Raw genomic sequence first — 24,005 nt, forward strand, 5'->3', positions numbered from 1 at the left:
AAATTCGAGAAACAGAAAATAGGCGTATTAAATGCATTTGCCTGCATGTTTAAGGGAGGCAAGCAATTGTGAGAGGCCATTGATATCTGCGGAGGCCATTCAAAGACAAAATGTATTCATTTCTTGTAAACATGTACTCAGATGGATGATAATGGAACAAATTACATCCCTGCATCGCATCTGGCGGTTTGAACTACCACATGATCTGCTCCTAACAATTGACATTTCCATGTTATCTTGCGTAGAAACCTTTCAAAAATTTGAGCACATCAGTACCCCGGGGTTAATGATGAATATGGCATTGACCTGGAGATATGAATAAACAACCAAAAGTTGAAAAAAAGTCTTGTTCAGGAATGAAATGCATGGTGTCAACTTTATCTTTGTAACCAACAGCCTTTAAACATTCTGGGATACATCTGAGTTCATATTATTGTGTTTGATACTCATTAAATAATTATATTCTCTTACGTATGATGCACAATGTCAGAATTTCTAAGCATTGGCATATACAAAGTTCTGGCTTGACACTAACATTGAGAAAATGTCAGTCAAATTCTTACATGTTGCTCCTTTGATCTATTGTCAAGAGGCCTTGAAATATCCCCCTATAAAATACTTCCTGCACTTTTTTGTCAAGTTTATTGAAAAGATGGCAAATCTAGAACTTTCTTTTCTCTCATCCGAGATAATATTGATTTTGCCAAGTACCTAATCCTGCATTGTACACGAATCTCGTGATCAAGACGCCAGTTTTGGCTGCACGACTTTGACGGCCTGCGGTGCGCTTTATTACCGGATATGTCTCGGAGTTTAAGGCGATTATAACATGGTTCGCTGTGTATCGACCAACCGCAGGGTTCAATCAAGCCCACAAGGTGGCTGTTGTATGTTCAATTAACGAGACGTCACAAGGAAAGAACTTGTCCATTCTTCTACGTCATTGGCCATCGATATATGTTAATGCAACGCCCACATCATCACATGGGAAGTTAGGCAGGTCGACTCCTAGCTGCATCAATGCGTGTTTCATGCCTGTCACGCCCTGGATAAAATTAGTAGTCCGTTTTATACCAGCGGCAAAGATATCTCGAAATCGTGTGTATTCACTCTGCATAAGTAGCCCCCTTTCCCCCTATACACCAGTTATATTTTAGTGTTCTGTTTTGTTTTCTTTTGTGATTATAAGATAGGACGGAATTGCGTGAAGATATTGATATATTCAGGTATAGATCTCGTAGGCATGTATATGTGTGTTCAATAATAACAACTAAAATCATTTACAAACGCACCAGGCTATATTGTTCATGCTTGCGTTTACAAGTTTCTTACGAAGTGGTAATCGTAGAGTTACGTAGCAGATGGAATATAATTTGAAGTTGTAGATGCAAGTTATACTGGCTGACAATCTAAATTCTATGTTTCTTATCCAGTTCAGAATTATTCAAGGCATTACAATCAGATTTGGTTAGATGATAAAGGGAATGGAAAACAATAGTCGCACTGCATTCTTCACGCTTAACAAGCTTGCTTTTTTGTAGGCTCAAACATATTTCTCTGGCATTTTACTTAGATTCAAACTTTGCTAAATTTACCATCTTGTTCTATGTAAGTGATATCTTACGGTAAGTCCAAGCTGAACATCATTTTTTTTTTGGTGTTTACATATTATACATTTATAATTACGAAATACGAAAACAAATTTAAATTTGAAATGTGACAGTCATCTTAAAGAATACTGAGGTAAGGAATTACTATTCGTGATCATGAGCACAGAGGCAATCAGACTTAATGAAAAGAATGGAAATGGTGAGGGATTGAAGAAAAAATGCAGCTTTTTATCAAAATACACTCACTACACACAGCTGTGTATCTCTCGCCTGCTACCGACTGCCACGAGCACACACACACATTGCGTAGACTCACGCATGCATACGCGCGAAAAAGGACTATGAGCGGGCATGAAACCGAAGTCAATCAGCGTCGCTTACTGTGTACTTATATTTAGCACGCACAGTCCAGACATTTTGCTGCCAAAATCAACAGAAACGTTTCTTCTACTTACTACTCTTATAATATGACTTGATAGCTGCCCATGGATTTGGTGAATGACTCTCCTCGTCATTCACTTGCATTTTTGTAAAATAGCAAACGAAGCAATGAGCCACAAAGAACGTTGTATTCATAAGCTCGTATTTTCCTTCATTATAAATGTATTAATCATTTCAAACTGCTGTGCTTTTTTGTTACTATATAGAAGGAAAAAGTTTCAAACAACAAAAATATCACATAGACGTATACGGTAACGATGAAATGAGACAAGGAAAACGTTATAGTACAAGGGTCCCTTAAAGTTAAATTCTAAGTAATATTTTAAAAGATAAAGATGAATTACACGTGACCCTGAAATGAGTCACAAAAATGAAACAAACGATAAGGTCTTACAGATGTAGAGTTCTAAGAAAAAGACTTTGAACGAGAATGAGATAATAGGAAAGAGAGTTAGGATAGTGGTAACAACTCTGGAAATATTCTTAAAATCGGCGAACCACTACGTAGTATCCCGTGACGTTATCTCGGGAAAGAGTTTTAAGACAATAAACAAGTGTCACGCTTCCATGGCGTGCACTGTACATAGGCCTAATTGTTCGCTTGCTTGTCGACTGACTTCAAAATTCGTGGTTTTCGGGGGGGGGGTTGCGATAGTATGAACAGTTGTCTATCTAGCAACACAGTAACGATAGAAGGGGTGACTTTTACACGGATTCTGACATTGGAGAACTGTCAGACAGAGAGGGTCAGACATAAAAGGAATCACCATCAAGAGAATGGGACATCCCGCCACATTATTTTGAGCCAAAAGCTGATGCAGCTGCCTAAGACGAAAAAGATGCTGGTTCTGTCTCTGTGACTCGGAAAGAAGGATTGCCGACAGAAATCGATTTCGTTTATCGTAGAAAAAAAAATAAGGAAAACTAATTCTTGAAATGTCTCGATTTGATATATTTTGTTTATGTTGACGTTTATAGCGTGAGAGCTTAAACATGGTCAAGCGGACTTTGAGTTTGTTTTGGGTATAGTATTGCCAATTTGGTCTTAAAAGGATGTAAAACTTAAAGTGCTGTCAGTATAAACCCGAGTAGGTATAACAAAAAAAGTTTGCGTAGAAGATATCGTGTAATGATGAAGGAAACAACATCTGATGGGCATTTTTTCTCTGAATTCCGCGTACTAAATCCACAATGAAACCTTTATTTCTTTGTGGTCAGATGAGAGCAATACAGAGCCGGTATGAATCACGTCATTTGGGCTCCTTCAGACGAGCTCCGGACTGCTTCAAACAGCACAAACAAGCTTGTCTCTGGATGTCCATGCAAGCCGTTCACATACATGTACGTTCATCTAAAAGGAAGCACCATGAAAAAGTACAAGGTCTTTGTTAGTTTTTGCTTCAGCCAGCAACAACACAGCGCGCCGGTATTTTACAGAGAAAGATAAAGACATCCAGTCTGCTAAACTGATCAAAGAACGAACGAACAAAAGAATCTTAGTTTGAAATGTTCTGTAACTATGCAATTACACTGTTTTTAAGATTGCATATTATTTTTTTGTTGTTGGAAATGGGGAAAAAAGAATAAAAGGAAGGAATCACACACAGCGAGTACGAATCTGTCAACTGCATGGAGATGAAATGACACCGTGTACTTTCAATCAGGCGTTTTGAGGTTTTCAGCAGATGCCATGGAAGGCATCGCGTACATCAAAAGAAACTTGACAAAACTACTACTTAAAGGAAATCCTCTTGACAATTTTGAAAGTCTTACTTAAACCCTGCTCTGGCAAGATGTGAAAAAGAGAAATCGAAGTCATTCGAACTGACATCAGTCATTCATTATCAATCTTCAATTGATCATTAATTGTCGTTGTGTATCAGTGTGAGTTCTTATAGTCGTGAGGTGTCATCCGAATTTTTTGGACTAGTGATGTCCTACAAAGCTGTATTGCTCAAAACTGAATGTTCTTTCTAGGTGACATTGCCATACGTTTTAAGTCACGCCCACAATGCAGCTTTTTTTTTTCCGAGACGGTGCTTAGCAGCGTAAAATACATAGTAGACCCGACTAGTTAATGGTTGGTGTTTGTCTTTATCCTCACTTCCTCCTGCTTTAAACCTGATATTTCCGTGAATAAGTTTGGACTATATAAATATATGCTCATTTGAATGTTCTAATTATTATGTCAATTCAATTGGACTTTTAAGCTTGTGTGGACGTTCAAGTTTCGTGTTGTATCTATTCCACCAAAAGGAGAACTGGTTGCTGCGATCGACAACAGTATCATATTATGGATTTCACAAAAGTGTCATGGGGATTTACTACATTCGTTGAGTTTTGCTTTGAATTCAGACCTATAGTTACAGCAGTAACAATATATCATATCCTGCATTCAACTCCTAAACGCCACATAAAACAAAAAAAAAGATAATGTAGACGGGGAAAAAGAGGTATAGTCTAGGGAAAGGTACAAGTAACATAGACGGCTTCGCGCAAGATTCTGTCGACATTTTGAAAAGCATGACATCTCACTAGAGCGTATAAGATTATTGATTTTCCACTTTATACAATAAATGTTCTGGGGGCGGGCTTTCGGGGAATGAGTACAATGAAGTGTAACAATCCGCTGGCGTTCTGACGTGATTGGGCATGTCTGTGCGTTATAAAGTGCCCAGCGCAGATTGGTCGCTTCTGAATGCTTTTACTTTGCTTCTTTCATTGTCTGTAGACGGGAGAGGCTTAAAACCTTGCCATAGGTCTCAGACGACGGGATTAGTGCGTTGAGTCTGGCTTCAAGAAAGTGCGCTTTCATTTCAAAGAATATAATCATCTGCCCTGGTAAACACACAACATGGTGAAAAAGCACCCATAGCAAAAAACCTACGACCTACAAGGATTTAGCTCACTGCGCCTCTATCAGGTGTCTGTCACGTGACACTATTGTGATAGTGAGCTTTCCATCTCCATACACAAACCACGCATTGTGAGTTAGCACTGCAACTCACGAGGCGTGAGGTGATGCAAATTATCACATTTATGTGAGGGGCGGCAGGTAACAGAAATGAAAAGAAGAAGCGTTAATAGCATTAACAGCTCCTGAAATCCCCACCAAGCACCATCACGCACTATGCAGACAAGATCATATTTCAAAGATGACAAATTAATGATGCCTGTCTCTTGCTCGCATTGGCCTCTACTGGCGCCATCTCTCTGACAGTTAAGTTCCGTACAGTTCAGTCTGTTCACTTCATAAAACAATCATATAAAAGGAACATGGGTCAATCACTATTATCCATGTGAAAAATACGATATAGAGAAATAGGAGACTAAAGGAAAGTCTTGTAAAGACATTAGTCCACGCATAATGTTACATGGTTGTTTATTGTTACAATGATTAAAGTTCCAGGTTTATACAAATACAAATAATACAAGTCATTGCAACCCCCGACCATTCAAAAAAATCACCATTCGGCACAAATTTATATACTGTGTTTATGCTAGAATCTTGAAAAGGGCAAAATGTAAGGCAACAAGAGCAAAGAGAGAATTCATACGATGTTTTGGGTAATGCAAGCACTTCGAATGAATTCGAGGAAATTTCGTCGAAGGTTTTACAGACGTCATAAAGTGGACCAATCGCAGCAGACAGCAGCAGACGACGAGTCACAGCTAAAACACAAGTCATAAGTGCATTCATTGCTATACTGAAGAAGAGGTTGAATTACACATGTACTTCGAATTACGCTAATTGTGATATTTTTCGAAAGAAAAGGTGGCACAAAACGCAATTTTCCAGTGCCCAGCTTAGAAAGCATTACTGGAAAGGCATATACACAATATTTTAGCATGCAAGGGCCATCGCACTTTTGGAGTTTGAAAAGCCCGTGTAGAGCCCCGCACAAATGTCAAAATTACCACAAATTTCATAACACGTCAACCACATAATGGCAAAATTACCACAAATGTCATAACATGTCGACCACAAATGTCAAAATTTCCATTTTTACTGCAAATGTCATAACGCGTCAACCACAAATGTCAAAACTCATTGCTTGCATTATAATAATGAAAAAATAGCGAATCAGATTTTAATTAAGTTGATCAACGTTTGTTTGTTTGTTTGTCCGTCTGTCTGTCTGTTTATTGGGATGAAACTTTGTGTTTATATGAAGTTTGATCCCAGAATTACCCGCAAATGTCACAACGCGTCAGAATTACCCGCAGTTGGCCCGCATCTGACAATACCTAGCACGTATCTCGCCCGTAGTTCCCCGGAAGTGCGCACGCAAGTCCGATTTACCCGCATTCAAGTTTTGAGCATGACCAAAACTTTTTCCACGTGAGTCGCGGTAATTGCCTGCAGAGGTCCAGAGGTCAATGTCGAATTAAAACAAACAATGACATAATACCACTGACAAACCGAATACAACTAACAGAGAGCTGATATGTTTTATCATATCATAATGAAAAATAAAGTTTGAAAATCCAACTTTATATTCTGTTGAAATCACGGCTGTGCGGCTCCATCCATCCACTACCTCTCGTCTTGTTATAGTCTTCTTCTATCTTTTTTTTTGGTTTTTTATCTTCACTCCACGTAATAAGTTTCTCTCTCTCTCTCTCTCTCTCTCTAACACACACACGAACACACACACACACACACACACACACACACACACACACACACACACACTCTCTCTCTCTCTCTCTCTCTCTCTCCCTCTCTCTCTCTCTCTCTTTCTTTCCTCTCTCTTCCGGCATGACAGCGACTTAGTGTAGGGATTTGTTCAGGTTTTTTGTTTCGGATTAGTTAGGTTAGTTATAGGTCTTTTTGTCTTAGTTTCTTTGTTTCATCCACTTTTTATGTATATCTGTCAATCAATCAAACAATTTCTTGTATTACGTGTGGGGGGAATGCACCCTACAAACCCAGCTTTTTAGCATTAGTCCCCACTTCCAACATTTCCGTATACTTACATTTTTTGTAAACTTATCTTTTATTTTGTATTATGATGAAATCTGTGTATTCAATTCCTGTAATATATTTATATGTTTCTGTTGGAAATTAACAAAATAAATAAATAAATGAATGAATGAAAATGAATGACGAAATTGTAGAAATAGATACACAGTAAAAGCGAGACGCAAAGGTCATGAGCCTTTAATGTACAGTGCACAACAAAAGGAAAGTTGGATACAGGGGCCTACTGACGTAATATTTTTCTCTCTATACCATCGTAGGAAGTGACTCAGTGAAGAATTCCGCAGACACTTGGTCTTCAGATCCCGGGTTCGAGATCTCTGGCGGCAGTTGTTGTGTTCTCAGGCGAGGCATTTAATCCCTATTTCATTCATTTACTTATTCATTCATTCACTCATTCATTCATTTTTTTTCTATCTCTGACAGAAACAAACAAATATATTGAATCAAGTCAGACAAGTGATATGCTTATCAATCATTGAAATAATACTCAGTAGGCATCTCCCACAAGAATAACTTAAAGATAAAGATCAGTCAGATTTGTACTATAGGATTTCAAAATAGGGAATAATTGCGTTACAATTCAGTTCACTTGAATTCAATTTAAATTTATTTCCGTTTTTCCACAATAGCATAAGATTTGTACATCTCACTTTCTTTAGTTACAAAAATCATGGAAACAAAATAATATGGATTGAACAGAGTAAATAACAATGATTGTATACTTACAGCAAACATACATTGTAATGAGACTAAAGTAGTATGAAATAAAGTGAAATATCAATATGCACTGTGCAAAAAACGGAGAAACGCACTGAAAGGACAATGCTTGTAGAGTGTGGGCCCCTCATGACAAAAACAACAAAAAAATCATTGAAAAATATAGGTAAAAACCGGAATGCAAAGCAACAACAATTTTGGAGAAAACAAAAACAAATCTCGGATATTTCAAGATTTCACTTTTTTTTTTAAATTAGGAAAATTGTGAATGATATTTGGTTGTTGAATTTGTCTAATTAATTCTAAAATTACTAAGTTCCAAAAATAAGATAAAGAAATTCTGTTAATTGAGCAATCTTTGTGCCATTGCTCCAAACATGACCTACATTGTCCTATGTCATTGAAGTTTGAGTTGACAGAAAATTCTCATTTCCCCTTTTAGTTTCCAACTTTGCTTTTGTTTGAGGTTATAAAGAGATAAAGAGAACGTAAAACATACATTTCCTATTTTATTCATGTCTCTCATTGTGTTAAACTGGTCTTTTGTTGTCTGTCACTATTATCTTAAAGGACATTTGCAAATGTTTAATTTAGTGCCTTGGAGGGTAAAAAACCGGTGTGTTTTCTCATGCGTAACTTTCCCCTTGTATTATGTTCCTAGCTTGATAGCCAACATTAACTTTAATATGGTACATAACGCATTTATTTTCACCCATTTTTTGTTAGAAAATATGAACTCAAAAAAAGAATTTACTTTTTTTTCTGAGTGCATATATATATATATATATATATATAATATGTAGTTATTTTTTTTCAACTTGAGGGTTGAAAGGGTATGGTGTTGAAAAACAACAACAAAACCATTTCCTTTAGGAAACTTCTTAGGAAGTCTCACCATACTTCGAGGGAGCTGAATCTGCATGTGGTTGATGCAAAATTTACGTCCTTGAGGGTTTTGAGATTTTCAAGATTTTTGGTGGTCATTTTGGCGGAGATCTTGAATATAAGTTCTTAAGACCCTTTAAAGGATGTTATCTATTTATTTTTTCTTATCTTGATTTTCTATTCAAATCGTTAGCCGCATGTATCTTTGTTTAATTTACTGTTGTGCCACTTTGTAAGTCAGGTTTTAAACTGAAAGGGCTACCCTGTGAAAATAAAAGGGAATGAACAAATAAAAAAATAAATAGATGCAAGAGTAGCATCATCCATGTTCGGATTCAGCAACCTCGAAAAAAAAGAATTATTAATTCATTTTTAATCTATATATATTCAATTTACTCTCAAGGATGAAAGAGTTGCCTCACACAAACTCGGAGTGATCACCTTCGAAATAAGCTAAAACCATCATTTTTTTTCCAATTCTCAATATTATAAGGAAATGCATGGGAATTTCCTATTCTTCCGGCCATGTTCAATGTCTAAAAATCCTCAAAAAGTAAAAAAAAGAAAAAAAAAGAAAATGCACAATCCAGATTCAGATACAGCACCCTAGGAAGAGGGTTGCCTATTAAAACAAAACAAAGCAAAGCAAAACAAAAACAAAAACATCGGACGGACGGAAATCAAGGTTCATTCATGGCACCGAGACTAATATGATTATTTTCTATAACTCATCCCTTTATAATTCTGCTTTTGGGTGGTGTACGGAAAAGTGACTACTACTCTGTAATCTGGGACTAACAGGAGATTTAGGGACACGATTTGGTTCCCTCGTTAACAGTATATGCTACAATTCAGAAGCGTCCTAATCGCTGTAATCTTCGCCTCCTTACAAAAAAAAAAACAAAAACAAAAAACTTTTATGACAGTCAAATTCAATGACTTCAAGGACCTATTATACCGCTTAACGAATCTTCTTAACTAGGAATTTACCGCAGACAAAACTCTCGGGCACACAAAGGAGGGTGTTTTGTGATTCGGGTCTCGGGGGGCTTCATCCTCCTGAGCTGCAGAATGAAAGGGGCTGGTGTTTACCAAAATCCAAGAGTAAGTCGAGAGCCATGGGTGTGGTGGTATAAATACAAGCAACCCCCTCTCAGTCCTCTTATTGTCCTTGAGCGCTCCTCCGCACTCAAACAGAATGTATGCCCTCCTAGCCAGTATCCTCTTTTTGTCGTCCCTGGTCTCGGCCCAGGACAACTCGGGCGACCTACCGCCCAGCATCATCGAGGCGCTCGCCAATCACCAGGACAACCCCGAGCTCCTGGCGCTCCTGCTCCAAAATGGCCGCTACCGTGACACTCGCGAAAAGCCCAACATTGTTCTGCTCGTCGCCGACGACATGGGCGTCGGTGACCTGTCGGTTTACGGTCATCCGACTCAGGAGCCCGGCTACATCGACCAGTTTGCAGGGGAGAGCATGAGGTTTACCAATGCATATGTCGGGGACTCCGTTTGCACACCAAGCCGATCTGCTTTCATGACAGGTAGGAAGAAAAAAATTGCTTTATGACAAGATCAGGAGAATACAGGAAAAAAATCATATAATAATTGGTGGATAAAGAATGGCAGAGAGATAAGTAGACAAACTTATAGATAGAGGGTTAATAGATAATTATGGAAACACAGATGAAGATATAGGTAGATTAAAAGATAGACAGGATGGTTTTATACTTCGACAGATACAGTAAGATACACTAAGATATCAGAAAGCTAATGAATAAACCGTTTTCGTAATGTATTCAAGTTTATCGGACAGGTAAATGGGACAAACGTAATGTGCTTCATTCCAGGGAACAAAGTGACGAGCAAGGCTAATCCATAAACCTGCTCTTCTTCAATGAAATTCAATTTGTGGGATCCAGTCTTCATATATTACTCGTGGCTATGTCGGTCAAGCCTCGAACTAGGATTTCAGGTTGTCATTAGGCGTTTTCACATCAGCCAGATAAAAATCCAAGCTCGAGATATTTTTTAACTTCCCAAGTCAGAAAATAGCGCGCTATTTCGAAACATCGGGCTGATGTGAAAACGCCTAATAACAACCTTTGTTTGAAAGGTATGCGTAAAAATTTGGTTACGAAAACCGCCCCGAGTATCACGATGATTACGATGACAGGAAGGGAAAGAAACTCGCGCAATAATAGTAACTTCGTTTAAGGGTTTTTTTTTTTAAGTTACAGACATTCTAATCCGATATGAGACGAAGACACATGTCATCATTGTAGCATTTTTCTGCAACGAATGGATATTAAGTTAGACAATGAATCGTGTACATAAGGTGACATCGGGTGCAGTATTTTTTTGAGGGGGGGGGGGGCGGCAAAAGTTTTCGGCGCTTTCAGATTTTACGCAAGAAAGTGCCGAATGCGGAACTAAAAACGACTAAACTCGTCACTGTCAGTGAAGCGTAATGAGCAACAAAGAGTGTCCATGACGCCCTTTCAACCGTCCATCCTCTCCCTCTTTCGGCTTTCTATCTCGCTATCTCTCTCTCTCTCTCTCTTTATCTATTTGCTTTTCTTTTACTTACTTACTTACTTTCTTTCTTTCTTTCTTTCTTATCTTTAAGCCATTTATCTACTTATGAAAGATCTCTCTCTCCAGGAGAGGTATGGCAAAGTTTCTATCTCTCCTTGTGTGTCTACTTTTCTTGTCGATTAATCTACATTTCTCTCCTTCTCTCAGAAACTTTCAATCTCTTTCTCTTCACTAAGTTATCTATGTTATTATCTTTGTTAATCATATATTACCGCTTTCCCTACCTCCCATTTGCCCTTAATTTGGGATACTCCATGCCACCTGCCCCCAAGGTGATCGACTATCTTAGCTGATTTCTCTTGTCGTCTGAACACTACCCGCCAAATTCGTTATGTGCACATACTATCAAGTTGTTCTTGACTTTCTTTTAGCTGAAATAGGTCAAAATGTTTGTAGAAAACTCATCATCCCAGTATTGCTCTATTTAGATGCTATTTTGGAAATGAACACACTTATGGTAAGCTCCTGAATAAAATTTGAATGTTTGTAAATAAAGTTAAAGATGTCTGACAAGCAGTAAGCAACCAAGTTACAATAATGTGGTTTTTTTTTCCCGTAAAATCTGACGATCAATACTTCGTAAAGTATTATAGGTAACCTCGGTCCTGGTTCTCCTCGTACTACCCCTTGGCTATCCGTCATGAGTCTGTGTCGTTACACAAATTATGTCTGGGTAAGATTGTAATGGCGAATATGGCATTGATAACTTTTTATAGTTTGCCGAAAGACGCCAAGAGAAACCGTGCTCGCCTCTGTAATCCTTCACTAGTCAGGGTTGTTGTTGTTGTTATTAGATTTTTCTGGCGTACAATTCGTGTACCGAATATTGACGCCATCTACGTGCGGGTCTCTGTATTTTTTTGGCTTTCGTTGTTGTTACCGTACTTTTCGTGAGGGGTCCCAGGTCCGGCGTCAGTGAAACCTTCCTCTCACTAGTCAGGGTTCTTCCCTTGTCATTTAAAGTTATCGGCTTATCAGACCGAACCTCTGTTCCGCTTAAAGTCCTTTGGATGCGGTTCTCTTGGGAGAACGCACCAATCGATAACGAGCTTGCGCGCATGCGCTTTGCATTGGCCATCATACCAGATAAGAGCTTTCTCTGAAGACTGGCTGATGGCGTTGCGCATGCTCCCGAAACCATACAAAAGTTTGGCCATTCAAGACTTGATTGAAACACGAACAGTGGGTTGAGTGGAGATCTGTTTTCAGGTTCTGTCTTGAATCAGTTTGCAACAGCAATCGAGTCTTCAAAATGACACTTTTCGTCTTCGTTGCCTGGTCCTCTGGAGGAGGCTCAAAGCATTTGATAGCTCGCCCATAGCTATCATCATATTAGAACATATTGCTTCCTCATTGGCCATGTTAAATGAATCCAAATGCACAAACACACAATAAACCCGACTGCATTTTTTATAACAAAAGCTTTCTCCGAGTAGACCTGTTTAACTTGAATTCTCTGGTGGTATTTCTGCACATTCTTAATCGTGCATTGTTTCTATCAGCTTACGCTGAAAATTATTTAGACCCATAAAAATGGCAATGCTCAAAATATAATGCAATGAATAGTGTAATGTAAGTAATTTAGTCAAGCAACATCAGTTTACGACACGGACATGTTGGTTCAGGTAGTGGCTTTGATGTTTGTTTGTTTTATTTTTTTAACTTGAGCGATACCTCTAAACATCGGTATGATACAGATATATCTTGTTTATTACATCACTACACCGAGATTAGAGTTCTTGAATCTTACAAACTCTCCCGATGCAATAAAATAATGTGCTTCAGTGAGTTACATGAAGTGCTTTTGATTGGTATCAAGTTCCCGATACGATTTTTTTTTGGGGGGGGGGGGATGGGGGTGTTCTTGGTAAATCTTTTTCCTACTTTTAACAACTTTAAGAACGTTCTTATCCTCATCAATGTATCATTTCATCCTTAAACCTAGGTCACGTATTCAGTATTGTAAGGAAGAGGCTGCCCTGTCTTTTGGGACTGTCGATTTTGCTTCTGCTATGTCTTGCAACCCTGGGCAGTTTTGCTTTGTTTTTTAATTTAAAACGAACACTAGTTGCATTTGGATGCCTGTGTGGCGAAATTAGAAGGCGTTAGCAATATTGTTACTACAATGATCCTCCCTCTGTTTTGTCAATCTATTTTTCTCCTTCCTCTTTTGTCTTCCTTCTTTCTCTCTCGCGTGCACCTCCTATCTTTTTCCCATCTCTTATAGGTCCACACCTTTTTCTTCTCTTTTCACGTTTTTTCTTGCTCTTTTTCTCTCTTTTTTCTCTCTCATTCCTCTTTTTTGTCCTTGACTCGCCGGCAGAAGTTAAACAAAATCGAGCAATATTTCATGAATGAATATCAACCTATCTTTCTATCAAGAACATGTGCTTTTTCTGTGGACCCTGCCCACTGGTCAGAATACGGAGGCATCAACCCCCTTCGAGATAGTTTGAGAGTTGAATCTGATAAAAATCAACTGAAACAATATGCTTTTATTTCCTCGTTGTAACTCTTTTAATTTCCTGGTTACTTTGAGTGTCTTTTGGCTCCAGTTATCATGGTACTCTGATCATTGTCTAGAATAATATCACGGGAGCGATAAGAAATCAGTTCTCTCTGAACTTTATGAGATTGCTGAGGACAGACTAATGAAACGTTAAAGAAATTGTGGCACGTACCTAAGGTCACTTTGTTTGAATAGCTTTCCGTTGTTTCTTTTTTAACTAGTCTCGTGTCATCCGGTCGACATGTTTACGTTTCGTGGCATTTCATGTAGTAGTGACGGACTTTTAGTGCACATTTTGCAATTATAGGCAATCCCTTTTCCAGCTTTTGTGACATAAAGGACACAAAGGGACACTAAAGGACAAAATCGACTGGCGTTCTCCCTCTAATCGCGAAGGTTTTCTACTGATGTAATAAATAGTTTAAATTTGGAAAGAAGCTGAGGAGGAAAATAATTGGTGTTAGCAGGTTTGTGATATTTTGGGGGGTTATTTTTCTTTTTTTTTGGGGGGGGGGGGAGGGGGAGGGGCTGGGAATTATGGCGAAAGAGAGTGTTCTACAAAGGGGCTGGGGCTGAGAAGTTGGTGGGCGAGCTCTCTACTTCATGTCTCTCTTTATTCAATAATATAACCATCTAAACTTGAATTTAGAAGACTGAAGTTGCTCCGAATTGTAGTCTGATATTTTGCCCGGTTTTAGAGCCGATGTACCACTCTGCATTTACACGCACACATAAGGGGTTTCGGACGTGCCTGGCTACGAAGCGATTGGTCCTGAACATGAAGGGGTGTGAGTTTTAGGGCGAGGGAGAGGGAAGTTGCGCGTTGGGTGGGGCTTTTAACAATAGCAAGGGAGACTAGAGACCAAGTCAATGATATCGTGTCACGCGGCATTGCCAGATGACAGTATCATTCCCTCCTCCTCTGCACAGACAATTATTAGAATAGGATCATTATCGACCTTGCAAGGCTCATCTGGAGGGGAAAACATCGTACCATCAGTCAAATTAAACTCTGCCTGAGAGCAATATTATTCAAACAGAAGGTCGCAACTGAGTATTGCTTGCCTACTCTTTCAACCGTGCCAGGGCCGTATTCATTTTCGCCTTCCCATTATGCGAGCATTCATCATATTATTCTTATATATGCCACCATGACTGATGATATATATATACATATATTACTATAGGAAAACTATAGGAAATTGATTGCGTGTGTGTGTGTGTGTGCGTGTGTGTGTGTGGGTGCGTGAGTTTACACCTGTGCCTTTGATGCTTTGGCAAAGTGGCAAATATGGATGTACATGTACGTGTATATATTCCTGACTTCACATCTGAAGTACTTACGATAATATGTTTCTCATGTCTCACGCAAACTCACGTCGTTTTCTTCCTTGATTTCCCAAGATCACCAGCTCCTTATGTGGTGCTCAATATCTTTAACATTCAGCTCTTGAATCGCTCGCACCCTGTCTCTAAAGTAAACCTCCATAGGCCTCTCCTGGGTGGGGTTGGAAGGGCAACGCTTAACGCTTAGAGCCATAAAGCAACCTATTAAAAAGAGGATTAATACTCTACGAACAAAAAAGGTAAGGTAATGGGCTTGTGGTGCCTGGCCATTCTCGCCAAAAGCCGCTAACGAAGTCCTCGGTTTCTATTGGTCTAATACCTCCAATTAATCCATTGTAAAATCTTGCTCAAAATTGCCTATCCCCCAACCCTCCAAGATGATCCCGGTGGGTTCGGCTACGATTCACTGCGCTCAATCTTTTATGGTTCGATATCAAAGATGGCTTTACCTTTAGTCGTCTGGGAGCGCGTCCTCCATGAGATTTAACGCTTGAATGTCTGATATAATCTGCTGGCTTATTTCAGTGGGATCATGTGTGGATTGGCTCATTCAAAGGGCGACTAGCAGCCATTCTACCGTGGAAATAACTTTCTTCTGCTTTTTCTTTCTTTTTCTTCGTTTTCTTCTTAATCTTCTTCTTAATCTTCTTCTCCTCCACTCCTTCTTTAGCACTGGAGGCGACATGACTGCAAAATTAAAATCCAAGAGCCTAGATGGCGCACTTTAATTCAATGAGGATCACAGGCGCCAAAAACGTGTGCACACTTACAATAAGATTGTTTTATTGGGTCTGCTTTACGTAATATCCCACTCAATTGAGCCTATGGATTCCTTTCATAGGGTTTGCGATATTCTAAAAGAGGCTGGGGGAGGCAGTTACAGATTCTGAGCTCTTTGTTTGTATGTTTATTTGTTTTAATCGGCCATTGACGGCGTTGTCTTTCACTATCTAATATTGTTACTTTGAATCTTTTAGAAAGTACGGGCGTTTTTATTATCGTTCGGGATTTCCATTTCCATTGTAATGATGGCAGTTCTTCTTGTATTCACTGGTGTATTGCTCATTTTCTTCTCAATTTAAAAGAGTGCACGTCTACATTTGCCTTATGTCGTCTTGTCACTCCTTTAATTTCAGCCAATGAGGAATGTTAATGAGCAGATTCCAAATTCCATTACAGACAATGTGTCTGTTTCAGTTTCTCTGTTGTTGTTTTTTTTTTATAAAATAGTAAGACTTCAGAAGAACAAGAAGTTTTATTTGAAAATTATAGTCCTCATCCCGAACCCATCCCTGAAATTTGTCTGTCGATTTCGATGGAACTAACAGTGGTAGTCTCACAAAACAACATCTGAGTTATAGCATGCTCTTTGTTGAGACCGTAAGACTATGTGCTCTGAAATACAAATGTGTATTGCGTGATTGATGGTGGGCGCATATCATTCGGTTTTGTTGTTTTCAATACAGTTTATGTGTTCTTTGATACTTATCTGGAAACATACATAATTCCAATAATGATATAGAACATGCAAACAAAGTATATGAAACATTCTGGTCTTATTTATCTAGGGTAGCCTTTTCGTTGTTGGCACTGCTCTAACAGAGGGCCCTGTCGTCATCATCATTTACCCTAGCACTCTCAGGGTATACCCAATTACACACCTGTGTCAGGAGGGCCGGGCATCGTGGCTGTCCATAGACGCAGGCATTTGATAGGATTCGAACTCGGCACCTCCGAAACAAAGTCAAGAGTCTTATCCACTATATCGCAGCCCCCCTCCCCCATGATAATGATGATAGTAAACAAAATGTACGACAGATTACCAAATGTATAATCTGAATTTTGCTGAAATGAAAATGTTTTCATGTTCACTATCTTCACTGGGTTTCCATTTTTTTTAATGACTTCAGGGAGACTTCCAGTCCGAATTGGTGTGTACGGAGAAGAGACCCGTGTGTTCCTGCCGTGGACCAGGTCTGGACTGCCGGAGTATGAGGTCACAATCGCAGAGGTTCTCAAGGAGGCTGGCTATGCCACCGGCATGGTCGGGAAGTGGCATCTTGGTAAGACCCCACTTAGTTTCTTTAAATCATTATTTTATTTTTTTATCGTCTTCACACCAACGCCTATGTAAACGAAATAATTGACAACTGATGATGAAATTGGTTTTAAGTTGCGTACATATAAATATGTTGAACAAGCAAGTACATGTATGGATTTTCATACGTGGATTTAAATACATACACTTTTAGAAATTGAAAACCTACATTTTTTTTTTGCTTTGTTTTTCTTTTCTTTACTTGCAGGTATCAACGCCAACACTTCCAGCGACGGAGCCCATCTCCCATATAACCACGGCTTCGACTTTGTCGGCCACAACCTTCCCTTCGGCAACAGCTGGAACTGTGATGACACAGGCGTAAGGATTATTTCGATTTGAAATCGCTAAAAGAAAGTCCGATGAGCGTATCATAACGTGGCTTCAAAGATCAATCAGTCTTTTCATGATTTTTTTTTCTCTCTCATCTATCATCTTATCTATTCTTTTTTTTTCATAAAAGACCTCAAATTGCTTAAAAGTTTATTCGATACGACATATATTGCATACCTATCGAGTAACATCGAGTACGATTTTATTTTAACATTCGGAAATCAGTACACCCGAGTACGGGGGAGAAGCCGCAATCACAACTTTATTTCCTTTGCCCATCTTGTAGTGTCACCCTGTTTATGTTTTGGCATTCCAAGTTAAAGGGATTGTATAGTTTTGGTTGAGAGCTGATATCAGGTTTCTTGCATTTTTGGATGAGATGATGAGAAACATTTCATGAAATATGAAAAAGAATGTAATTCCAAGAGGAATTCAACGTTTATTTGATAAAAATTGGCTTTGAAATGGCTGAGATGTCCAAAACAGAGCCACCATAATTAAAGACGGGACTCACCTTTTATTATGATCGCTTTGTTTTACTTTGTTTTTGGATGTCTCAGCCATTCCAAAACCGCCTTTCATCAAATAAACTTTGAATTCCTCCTAGAATGGTATGCTCTGTACTATTTTATGAGTGTTTTCTTGGTACATGTATCTTGTAAAAAAGTTGAAAGCCTAATCCTCATCTCCACCAATACTATACCATCCTTTTAATCCTCACATTCAGAGATCAAGATACCAAATTTTGGTATCTTCGATAAAAGATGTATGTCCCCAAAGCGAAATGTCATATTAAAAAAAAATAATAATAAGTACATCTCAACTGTAGAGGGAGCTGCAAACGATGATTTCTTGTCAAAGAGAAGAGTGTATAAGGCTCATACGGGTAAACAATTCCCCATAGAGTCGTGTGGTAGAATTCAAATTTAAAAAAGATTCTGTAAAATAGCTGGGAGAAATGAGGTGTTTCATCTTGTTGTTGTTGTTGTTCATTTTCCATCTGTGAAGATGGCTGGATAGCCCATATTCAGCTACACTAAGCTGGTCTTCCATGGGGTCCGGTTGGATGTGGGGTGGGACCACTTCACCGGGTTAGACACCCTGCTCTTTGCGATGAATGAATGAAGCGGGATCTTTAACGTGCATGAGCTGTGACCCTCTCATACACGGGACCTCCATTTTATGTCCTATCCGAGGGACTTCACTAACCTGGATAAGTGAGACATACACTTTCATCCATCAAATTTCCAGGGTGGGTTCTTTTGCTCAAATTCTGTCCAAGGGTCCGCAAAGCCAGACTACGAGTTCTTGTCACTCAAAAAATCACCTATTTTCCGTACACGTTATACCCAATGAAATATAGTCCCCTCAAATTCCATCAGAAAAGCTTTCATCTTCCAACCAAAATGCAGTTTGTAGAGGAATTCATACTCAATATCTACAGTTATTCAGTTTTTTGCCAAACTACATCATTGATTTTTAATTAATTTTTTTCTTCATTTATTTTGGTATCTTTGGTAAGAGTTTGTGAAGGGGTCTGGGACAGTCCATTTTATTTACAGGTGTGAGCCCTATAGCAGTGCTTCTCAACAACTGGGCCGAGAAGGTCTCGCGGGTGTGCCGCCATGTCTTCCCCAAGTAGAAATAATAATAATAAAAGAATATTAATATCTACATTTAACTGGGCCTTAAAAAACCAACAACAACCTGGTAGGAGCTAAACTGGTCCTCAGTTAAAAAAAAAAGAGAAACAGCGTGGGTGCATAACCAAGAAGTTTACACTCTGAGAAGGAACGTCAATCAATGATAACAATATCTTATGTGATCTATCAACACTGCAGCTCCAACTGGACTACCCTAACCCCAGCGTCTGCTTCCTGTATTACAACGCAACCTTGATGGCCCAGCCGTTCGAGCACCGCGGCATTTCCCAGCTCTTCCGTGATGACGCCCTCCAGTTCATCGAAGAGAACCAAGCCAGCCCGTTCTTCCTCTACGTTGCCTTTGCCCACATGCACACCAGTCTTTTCTCTTCTGACGAATTCACCTGTACATCCCGCCGTGGTAAGTTATATCGAGATCATTTGTCACGTAGATGAATTGGAGGGAGACGCAGATTCGATTCCTGCTTTATACCTCACCATCGACCTCGATCTCGAGGGAGTGTGCCCTTGTCTATACTCTAGCTTCGCACACTGTGTGGATACACATATATCCTGTAGTTGCTATCGTTGCTGCCCTGTTTTAGTCAAAGGCGGCACGTGACAAGATGAGTTCTTTCTCATGAAAGAGCAAAATGCATTATTTTGTCATTATACATGTTCATCAGTGCAAAGTGTGAGATGATTCTCAGTAGTATGAGTTTCATCACTCAATTAAGTCAACAAAATTTAATCTAAAAGCATTAAAATCAGATCTAAATGAGTTGTCACTTAAGTCCTATTGTCAGATAAAAGGTAGTCTGGCCCAAGAATGCCTTGGACCCTGCAGAAAATATATATAGGGAGTAGAGAGGTGCAATATGGACATCTTTATTACAAGAGGGTCCTTACTAAGGGAGCCAGTGCTAAGAAACGCTTTACAAAAAAAAAAAAAGAAAATACAATATGCGTAATTGTAGTATCCGGACATTATGATATGGCACATTTTGATACGAAGTCTGTACAGCTCTTGAAGGTACACAATCTTAGCAGCAGCAGCAGCAGCAGCAGCAATCATATCTGTTATCATCCTCATTGTTTCGTCACTAATCTTCAACACGAAAATATCTTTATATCGCTCACTGTTTACCATCAAGCAGAGTCAGCCTCATCACACAGACCCATCCAATCTCGCTGAGTACAATAGGCCTACTCCCAAATCATTTGTCTTCTGGTTTCCTCCTTGTTGGGCAGGTCGCTATGGTGACAACCTGAATGAGATGCACAGCTCTGTGCAGGCCATCATGGAGAGCATCGAAGAGAAAGGCATCGCCGACAACACCGTCGTCTTCTTCATCTCCGACCACGGCCCACATCGCGAGTACTGCAACGAAGGTGGTGACGCCCACATCTTCCAAGGTAACTTTACGAACCGCACGTTTGCACTGTTCGCCGGAGAGGGCGTTCACAATCCCTGTCACGGTGATATGCTCCCAATTCACTGTTACAATTCTGCGGGTGTTGAGAAAGAATACGGAAGATACACTTGTGGGTGGTGTTCCCAACCCTCCGTCAAGCATTTGCAGTACACTTAACAATATCAGAACCTTATGCTGGTGTAATCATGGATTAATAAATGCTCTGATTGCGGACGACGAAGATGATTATAATTGATAGCGAACGCTGTCTTTGGCACAAACTACATTTCAGGCACTAAAACAATTAAACAGAAATATCCCCTGCCTTTTTTCTCTTTATCTTTTTTCGAGAAAAAAACAACAAAGGCAGATTCAGGAACGTTAATAACGTTAATCATCCATCAAGGAAAGCCGTGGTTTCAGGCAGTAAGGCTCAAACTTCTCACAACTTTTATTTTGGACATTCTTTCGTGGTATTGTGTACTGTTCATGGAATAATGTGCGTACAGAGTGCGGTAATTAGAAACAGTACCCTCCGCTGAAATGAAAGACCATTTCCTCGTCCTCATACATCTATGTGCAAAATAAAATACAAAGTCTCATGAGAGCGAAGATTAGCACAAATGAGTAAGATCTACTTTAAACAAAGAAAATGTGGAATTGCAAAGCACAAGGCATAATAGAGGGTACCTTTGCCATCCTACACCATTTCCTGGATACTTTTATGATTAATATTTCATACTTTTTGTCAGACATGTGAAACGTTTATTGCAGTGATTTCTATCATAATCTCTTGTAAAAGATCTAATTGCAGCCTTTGAGCATAAATGTGGTGAATGACGTCATATATATTTATTATCACGCTTTGCATTCAAATACAACGCCACAATTGTGATCCTCTCTCTCTGATCTCCCTCTATAGGAGGAAAATCTTTGTCATGGGAAGGCGGTCACCGTGTCCCTTACCTGGTCCACTGGCCAGGAACCATCACCCCTGGAGTATCTCACGAGCTGGTCACCTCCATGGACATCATCGCCACGGCAGCCGAGCTGGCAGGCTCCTCTCTGCCCGACGATCGCGAATACGACGGCAAGAGCATCGTCGATGTCCTCCTCAACGACGGATCGTCTCCCCACTCCGAATTCTTCTACTACTGCAAAGACAAGATAATGGCCGTCCGCGTCGGAAAGTACAAGGCTCACTTCAGAACCCAGAAGCGCAGCACGCAGGAGGAATACGGCGAAAGGTGCGATGAGGGTTTTCCTTTCGACGACTACTTCGAGTGCAATGAATGCGACGGCGATTGTGTGACCGTGCACGAAACGCCCATCCTGTACGACCTGGACAAGGACCCGGGAGAAAACTACCCGCTCAACGTGTACGGGCACGAGGACATCTTGACCGCCGTCAGAGACGCAGTGGACCGTCACAATGCTGCACTCGTCAAGGGCACCCCTCTCCTGGACGACTTCGACAATAGCCGCTCCATCGTGCCCTGCTGCGACCGCTCAACCAACTGCATCTGCAACTTTGATTTCCAGCCAGGCGTGCCTGACTGTTACGAGGACATAATGAAGGCTTCGGTCAGGCACACTACCTTCGATCTTGACTAGATAAGCACCAAGTCGTCATCAGTCTGCTGTGAAAGTTTATTCGGCATTTTGCTTTGACGTTCAAATATTTTATATTTCTTTATACATGAATGTTTGCTTTACAAATCTTTTATTATATGAATCAGGCATGACTTTTTTCTTCTTAAATTTGTGATAACTTCTTGAGTTTTTTATTCTCCTACTTGTTTGGAATAATCAGATTCATTCTATCGAGTTTCTATAAGATATAGAGTGTGGCTTTTGATAAAGGAATGAAATTGTCGGCATTGGTAGATACGTACAAGGATACCTATCTTTGAGTAAGGCTTGTCAATTCAGAATTCCATGAATTAAAAATGATTTTTATTGCTGACTTACAGGCCCATAGCAGCATATAAAATGCCTGGTTTGTTTTATTTAGGTTTCTCTTGTTCAGATTTCCATGACCACTAAAATCGTGATAAAGGTTTAAGTAGCACAACTTTTGCTAATTACCTGAATGTGCCATTGTAAATCTATGCAGATGCATTTCCCCATGAAATGTTGCTTCGACGGATTTGACCTGAATTCACGGAAGAATTCTAGTTATCCATCTAGTCGAAATAAAGACTGGCGCAGGCGAAGACTCAATTACATGACACCTTGTTTGCTTGCAGTATTGATAAAATGTTGCATCTCAATAAGATAGTAAGGAGAGGGAGAATGAAAGGAGGAGAGAGAGAGAGGAAAAGGAGGAGATGATAATATGTACCATTGTTTATTCCAAGTTTGATTTTGCGATAACCCTGTCCAGTTTCAAGTCGCCTTCTTTAAATTCAGACAAACTATTTGCAAACAGAACCTAAAGAGCACAGAGCCTCTAACAAAGAGATATTACAAATGATCATCTGAAGCACTTTGCATGAACACCGTAAAGCAATAAAACTACTTATCAAGTTTATTTGCACGTACCAAACGAGGGCATGTTTAAGAGCGGGAATGAGAAATGATCGTCTTTACTTAGACATGAATAAATATACGCACACCTTTTTTTTTCTATTCTTTATTCGAATTTCGTTCAATGCCACGGCATTATCATTCACAAGAAGCAGAAACAAAGCATTATGCAAAGACACACAACATTATACACAGACATTGCATAAAGATATTGTATGTCAAATCTTACAGATCGACTCATTAATCATAACGAAATCTGCACACACATACACATCTATCTATAATATGAGTTTGTGTGTGCGTGCGTGCGTGAGTGTGTGTCTGTGTCTGTGTATGCGTGTGTGTGAAGGTACACTGTAGATAGATGGATATACAGATATACAGATATACAGATAATACATTAGAATATATTTGAAACCAGTGAGAGTATAAGTGTCCTGTGAGATATGATAAAAGTTCGTATATGAAACATACATTTTTGAAGAATAAATGAAGGAATTGATAAATCTTCTCACCCTACCATATCTATCATCTATGAAAGAGTTAATATCAATAGTTTATTGAAAGAAAATCGTTATTTTGACTTGCAATAAAACAACTTTTGCCATAATTCTTAAGATTATTTTTTTTTAAAGAAGATAGAAAGAGGGTGGAACTGGAAATGGGCAAAGTCTCTGTTTATAAGAACACTGAGTAAATTTACACGGAGATCACACTTCAAATTGATACTTTTTCCCCTTCATTTGTGTGGTATCAAAGGTTAAAGGAAGGCTACCAAACAAATCAGGTTGATGTGACAGAATTGAGCTACAACGGGGTAAAACCTGTTTAACAAAAACGTGCTCATAAAAGGTATATGTCCCTCTGTTAGAATGCAATAATTTGAGATTATT

At 39.3% G+C, this 24,005-nt stretch overlaps 1 protein-coding gene across 1 annotated transcript; it reads left to right on the forward strand.

Moving 5' to 3' along the window:
* The first annotated feature begins 9,838 nt into the window (after positions 1-9,838).
* Positions 9,839-22,197, forward strand: LOC139724456 (arylsulfatase-like). Its single transcript, XM_071635597.1, has 6 exons — positions 9,839-10,184; positions 17,005-17,157; positions 17,401-17,513; positions 19,367-19,589; positions 20,420-20,584; positions 21,506-22,197. Exons 1-6 carry the CDS (start codon positions 9,839-9,841, stop codon positions 22,195-22,197), a joined length of 1,692 nt encoding a protein of 563 aa, XP_071491698.1.
* Positions 22,198-24,005: the final 1,808 nt, after the last annotated feature.

This window comes from Diadema antillarum, unplaced genomic scaffold (assembly GCF_040938485.1).
Source record: "Diadema antillarum isolate AM-2024a unplaced genomic scaffold, OU_Dant_1.0 scf00000215, whole genome shotgun sequence".
Lineage (NCBI taxonomy): Eukaryota > Metazoa > Echinodermata > Echinoidea > Diadematoida > Diadematidae > Diadema > Diadema antillarum.